Source organism: Salvelinus fontinalis, chromosome 2 (assembly GCF_029448725.1).
Source record: "Salvelinus fontinalis isolate EN_2023a chromosome 2, ASM2944872v1, whole genome shotgun sequence".
Taxonomy (NCBI): Eukaryota; Metazoa; Chordata; class Actinopteri; order Salmoniformes; family Salmonidae; genus Salvelinus; species Salvelinus fontinalis.
The window spans coordinates 55,098,913-55,105,596 of record NC_074666.1 but is presented as its reverse complement, the minus strand read 5'-3'; the positions used below and the strand labels follow the sequence as shown (position 1 = coordinate 55,105,596).

Here is a 6,684-nt window from a genome sequence, read left to right as displayed (position 1 = left end):
CTGGAGATACGAGGACAAGGTTGACGTCTGGAAACAACTAAACCACAATGCATTAACTCTAGTTAATGTTTACATCAAACCCCTGGCCATGGGACTTCCCATCATGGAACTATAATAAATTGGTGTTGCCACACTTCTGTAAAGAGTGTGAAAATATGTTCTGCACCCAATTCACACTGTGAAATTACATCCAATGTAGATTCATGCAATGCCTTCTGAAATTAACAACCTTGTGAAGGCCTTAACCACACAAGCGCTATATAATTGTTCATATTTTATGAACGTTTTGTTTGCCATCTGTCAAATTCAATATAGATTTCAACCCTGCAGAGAGAACAACTTAACAGTCAGAGGTACAAATTAGAGAATTGATCAGAAGAGTCAAAGGACCAAAGCATACAGTGGGTGGCTTCAATCTGGCAGCTATAAGCACAACAATAGTCCCACTGTTACCTAAAACATCACAGCACTAGCTTAAGCAATTCACAATATGTGATTTCAGCGGTTTAGCAAAGGTCACAAAGTGTCAATTGTGTTCCGGTTGGGTGACCAGTGACTTGCATAAGGTACAGGATTGACATTTTTCTTTTATGCATTGATGGCATTTACTGCTGCACACTAAGCAGTTTTTTTCTCTTTGTGCCCAACGAATATAATAGAATCAGAATCAGTTCTCTGCATTAGTACAATAAAAGGGTGCGTCCGAAATGGAATCCTATTTCATATTTAGTGCTCTACTTTTGACATAAGCCTTTTAGGATCTGGTCAAAAGTAGTGCACTATATTAGGAATAGGAGATGCACACCTGAAGGAGTGTCTCATGAGGCCTGACTTGCCAACAGGATCACTGATGCCCTAAGTGTGAAGAGGTAACACTTTTTAAGCGGAGAGTGTCTTGTGGGAGTGAGTAATAGGGACAATCAGAATGAGCTCCATCTACACCAGTTGGAAAATGCATTTACTACAAAAGGGGAATACAACTGAAATATTTAGAAATATGGCATACTTGGCATAAGATGTTGTAGCTGTGAAAATTAAAGGCATTTAAAGCATGCCTCAGTTATTGACACAGTGCTCTAAATGTCAAATGCATCATACCTTACTACCACTCTGAGGCTTACCACTTTGTCACAAGAATGTAAATGCAAGAGTTGATGAGGGTTGTTTTCAATTATTTACACCATCTTATGGTCATATTATTTTACTCAATTGTCATTACCACCGAAGTGTCTTCAAACTCGCCAATATATTATGATAAATCATTTAAATAAAAACCAATGAATTACACACTGTGGTTGACATTTAAAAAAAAAATAGCAAAACCAATTATCTTTATAGTTCTGTATATGAAACACACTGTATACATAAATGTAAAGCACTTACAAGACATTTAGCTACTATTTCTACTTCTTTCTCCATGTTATAACGGCATCCAGGATATTTGTAACATCACTACTGTACATATATGCAAATGTATACGTATTTGTAAATACAACACATGTGTACACGTGTGTATTTCTTTTTTTCTTTATTCAAGTTATGGAACATTTATCAACAAATCTGTCTATACTTCATTAATAAATGCTGAAGGTGTTTTGCAGATAGTTAATCAGGTTAAAGTGCCTTCATTTGAAACATTCTGTAGAATTCCATAGTGATTCGAGTTTTAAGGTTTGCAGTGAAGCTCAGTTTGTACACCCCACACCTTTGCTAGGCATACTGCCTGGTCTCTCCCTCTGTGGGTTCCTTCTATGTTTGTACACCAATACATACACCAATCAACATCTCACAGTTTTGTGCAGGCCGTTCTGAGTTATCGGATTAATCGCATCCGCATCGCTGTCCACGTTTTCAGAAAGAGGCGGGGACAGTTTCTCCAAGGTCTTAATCCCAACCTCATTCTTCTTCTGCAGCTCCTCCTCCTGACACAGGATGCTGTGGGGAATCACATAGGTGGCATTGTTTCTCTCCTTGGGAATGTGCCCTTTAGGCTGATACTGGGACGCAGGTGGCTGTTCTCCATTGTTGTTGATGCTCACTATCTCTATGGCGTTGCTGCCCGGGCAGAGTCTGTGGCAGCCCAGCAGGATGGAGAATGCTTTGCGGAAGTCCGCGTTGAAGGCATATATGATGGGGTTGAGTGAGGAGTTGGCCCAGCCGAACCAGACGAACACGTCAAATGTAGCGGGGCTAATGCAGAAGAAATCAGAGGTGCTGTTGGCCTCACAGAAGGGCACCATGCAGTTGAGGATAAAGAAGGGCAGCCAGCAGCATACAAACACCCCCATTATGACAGAGAGGGTCTTTAGGACTTTGGTTTCTCTTTTGAAAGACATCTTGAAGGAGCTCTCCGTCTCCATGTTGTTCCCCATACTGCTGTGGCGGTTCTTGGCACTCTCCGCAGCCCTCTCCAGGGCTGAGATCCTCCTGATTTGTATCTGGGCAATTCTGTAAATCCGGGTGTAAGTCACGATCATGATTGCCACAGGGATGTAGAAGCTGATGAGGGAGGAGGAGATGGCATAAGTCCTGTTAAGGCTGGAGTCGCAATTGTCCGGAGGCAGCTCCCCGTAAGTGCTGTTGAGCTCCAACACTGCAGCCTTGTGCCAGTTCAACTGCACAGGGATGAAGGAGATGAGCACGGACAGAGTCCATGCCACACTGATCATAATAAATGCCACCTTGGGTGTCATCTTCCTCTCATAGCGGAACGGGCTTGAGATCGCCCAATATCTGTCCACGCTGATGACACATAAGTTCAAAATGGACGCTGTGGAGCACATGATGTCGAATGCCACCCAGATGTTGCAGAAGGCTCCGAAGGGCCAGAAGCCCACGATCTCCGTCGCTGCCTTCCATGGCATCACCAAGATGGCCACCAGCAGGTCTGAGATGGCCAAAGAGATCACAAAGAAGTTGGTGACCTTTGAACGCAGGTGGCGGAACTTGGTGACGGCAACACATACCAGTGTGTTCCCTAGCAGTGTGGTCAGGATGAGCGCAAAGAGAAAGCAGCCTGTCAGAACGCGCTTGGATGAGTTTCTCTCTGGCAAATTATTGCTATCACGGACCATGGAGAAGTTCAAATCCATGTTTCTGTCAGCTTGTAGAGATGGAAATCACCCCATAGTTCCAATCACCTGAAGTCAGGACAATTAGATGGGAAATGTAGCCTTGACCTCTTGCCTGGGGACAAGCTCATTTGGAGGTTGGGTCACCATGCTCATCACAACGATCATCTTGCAGAATAGTGTCTATAAATATTTCAAAAAGCAATCGTTAGAAATTAGCCAAAAAAAATCCTCCTGTTCATGAATTCTCAAAGACATTCTAATGTTAGTGCAGCAGTTATCAACAAAAGGTATTCCAGCTGTTATTGAAGAGTTGAATATGCTACCAATCTAAACTTCTTTTTTTATTTGATGTTATGTCTATTTCAATGAGCTGGCAGCAGTCATCTGAAACTTTCACACCATATTCTCGCAGGCATGTTATGTAAACAGAGGCTGGGCCAATCATTAGCCTTATATATGGGCTCATCAATACAGTCTATTGATCATATTTGCACTTTCATTTATCTGATTTGTTTAATGACTGACAAGGCGTGTCCATCTGATTATATTCGTGCTCCTATTGACACTCCATCCAGGACAAGCATTAGACTTTGTAACTGCCATGCACATGCACTGGACCTACCGCATGACGATTTGGGCTGTGATAGAAATGTAGACATAATCACGACTCCTCCCAAAACATTGTTGACTAGAAATGCATGCGCATCATAACAACAAAATGAATACATTGTCTGTGTCTTTACACATGAAACGTGGCTTCTGCCTTTGTTTTATGAAAAATGTGCATTCAAGGTTCCATAAGCACCAATAAAACATGTCAGGCTACATTTTACTGTGTCGCAACACATAACCGTAATCCTGGAACTCAATCCGTTTGTGCGGTCCGTTTTTGTCACACATCAAGTCTCCAAAATTGCAATGAGACTCCATGGAAGATGAGCTGTCAACTTTTTTCAAACAAACGTTTTTTTTTTGTTGCAGGTGCCGTTAAATCCTCAAAGAAAGCTCAACGGTAAGTCATTATTTACATGGAAATAGAAGGCTCTACTTATTCTCCTTCCCCCCCATCTATACACCAGAAGCGCACGCCTCTCTGCTCTCCTCCTCTCTTCGCGTGTGTTCCGGATGCAGCCCCAGTACCGCCAGCAATGTGTAATTAACATTAAATTAAGTCCTTTCGAAATTCACTCTACTTTCACGTGAAAAACTGTGCGACCACATCCAGAGAAGGTGCAAAAACCGTCCGATAGAATCAAGTCAACTCGTTTATCTTCTCACAAGCTCCAAATCAACAACAATAAGAGTAGCTTACGAGTTTTCCTAAACGTCACGCACTGGATGTCGTGCCTCTTTTGTTTTGTTACTTTCTTGTTATTTTTAAGTTATTGTGAAGAGATCCCGATTCCGTTTTAGTCTCCTCATCTAGCAATGACGTGTCTGAAGTGAAGTCTCTCACTTGTAGATTGAGGGAAGGTGAGAGGGTGTCGGAAACGTCCCCATCTGGTTTTCTCCAGCTCATTAAGAAAATCAGCTCATACTTCAGCATGGTGAAATGTGTTTATTTGATCCTTTTAAAGCCCACTCACTCTTCTATATTGATATTAGATGTATAATTACATAGTTATTTATACAGTAGCCTAATATCTTCGATATTGATATTAGATTTATAATTATATAATTCATTATACAGTAGCCTCATATTACAGCTAGGCCTGCTGCATTGGCCACAGTATGTCATATAAGGGATTTGATGAAACGTAAAATAAAATGAACCATGGAATTATTAAAATATCTTATGGTGAAATTGTCTTGAAGTTGAACATGAAGAGAATCTTTTTGCACAATGAGGCCATCTACTGGAGGCCATATTAAGTCATCATAAAAAAATGAAAATATGATATGCTGCAAGCTTAAATTACTATCATCATTGACATGACAGAATAAGAAATATGCAATTCTAAAGATGTTTTAGTAAATACATTATTAATACACCAACACAATATATAGAGAAACTATGAGAAATGGATAGATCAATAAAACCCCTGACCAGTGCTCTGTTTTCTTCATATTTGCTGTGAATTTCAGAGTCAATGCAGACATCAAATATTTCTGCATGTACAGGGCATTCTGAAGCTATTCAGACCCCTTGACTTTTTCCACATTTTGTTAAGTTACAGCCTTATTCAAAAATGTACTCAATTATTGTTTTTCCTCATCATTCTACACACAATACCCCATAATGACAAAGCAAAAACAGGTTTTTAGAAATGTGTGCAAATGTAATAAGAATAAAAAACTGAACTATTACATTTACATAAGTATTCAGACCCTTTACTCAGTACTTTGTTGAAGCACCTTTGGCAGCGATTACAGCCTTGAGTCTTCTTGGGTATGAAGCTACAAGCTTGGCCCACCTGTATTTGGGGAGTTTCTCCCATTCTTCTCTGCAGATCTTCTCAAGCTCTGTCAGGTTGGATGGGGAGTGTCGCTGCCCAGCTATTTTCAGGTCTCTCCAGAGATGTTCGGTCGAGTTCAAGTCCGGGCTCTGGCTGGGCCACTCAAGGACATTCAGAAACGTGTCCCGAAGCCACTCCTGCATTGTCTTGGCTGTGTGCTTAGGGTTGTTGTCCTTTTGGAAGGTGAACCTTTACCCCAGTCTGAGGTCCTAAGCGCTCTGGAGCAAGTTTTCATTAAGGATCTCTGTACTTTGCTCCGTTCATCTTTCCCTCGATCCTGACTAGTCTCCCAGTCACTGCCGTGAAAAACATTCCCACAGCATGATGCTGCCACCACCACGCTTCACCGTAGAGATGGTGCCATGTTTCCCCCAGACGTGGCGCTTGGCATTCAGGCCAAAGAGTTCAATTTTGCTTTTATCAGACCAGAGAATCTTGTTTCTCATGGTCTGAGTCCTTTAGGTGCCTTTTGGCAAACTCCAAGTGGGCTGTCGTGCCTTTTACTGAGGAGTGGCTTTCGTCTGGCCACTCTACCATAAAGGCCTGATTGGTGGTGTGCTGCAGATATGGTTGTCCTTCTGGTAGGGCTGGGCGATATGGCCAAAATCTCATATCCCGATATAGGTCATTTCATATCCCGATAACGATACATATCACGATATAGCACATTTTCTGTAAATTCAATGAATAAATAGTTTATATAAAATGACCACATTGTAAAGGCCTATTTCATATTACATTTTGAATTATACTCAACAAATAAAAGGTACTTACTCATATTTGATTATTTATCCTTTTATTGAGAACCTTTGTGCAAATGTTCAATTAAGCATGTAATAAAATATTAATGTATAAAATCTAAAAAGGTAAAAAGAGAACACTTCAACTATAGTTGCAAACAAAATAAATATAGGCCTAAAATATATATATATATTTTGGGGGGCTTGCCTGTGTCGGGGTAGGTTCCTTGTTACTTGTTACTTGTCAATCATTGGCTTATTGGTGAAATCAGCAATCAGACAATATCTTCTTTAAGTAAAACAATTAAACCTTTATTTAATGCAATTGCAGACAGAAAATGACAATGGAAACACAGCGTGTATGTTTCAGAGTAAGTTCTGCACCCCACCTAAGGGCGCAGCGGATTTTATACA

The 6,684-nt window shown here is 40.9% G+C and overlaps 1 protein-coding gene across 2 annotated transcripts; it reads right to left on the bottom strand.

The window, feature by feature from the left end:
- Window positions 1-937: 937 nt before the first annotated feature.
- LOC129821339 (D(1)-like dopamine receptor) lies at window positions 938-4,605 on the bottom strand. Of its 2 annotated transcripts, none has more exons than XM_055878924.1 (2): window positions 3,697-4,605; window positions 938-3,254 (listed from the first exon to the last, which is right to left on the bottom strand). In XM_055878924.1, exon 2 carries the CDS (start codon window positions 3,090-3,092, stop codon window positions 1,779-1,781), a length of 1,314 nt encoding a protein of 437 aa, XP_055734899.1. In that variant the 5' UTR covers window positions 3,093-3,254; window positions 3,697-4,605; the 3' UTR covers window positions 938-1,778. The 2 variants fall into 2 exon arrangements, with proteins under 2 accessions (XP_055734899.1, XP_055734909.1); XM_055878934.1 differs by having other exon boundaries at window positions 4,387-4,605.
- Window positions 4,606-6,684: the final 2,079 nt, after the last annotated feature.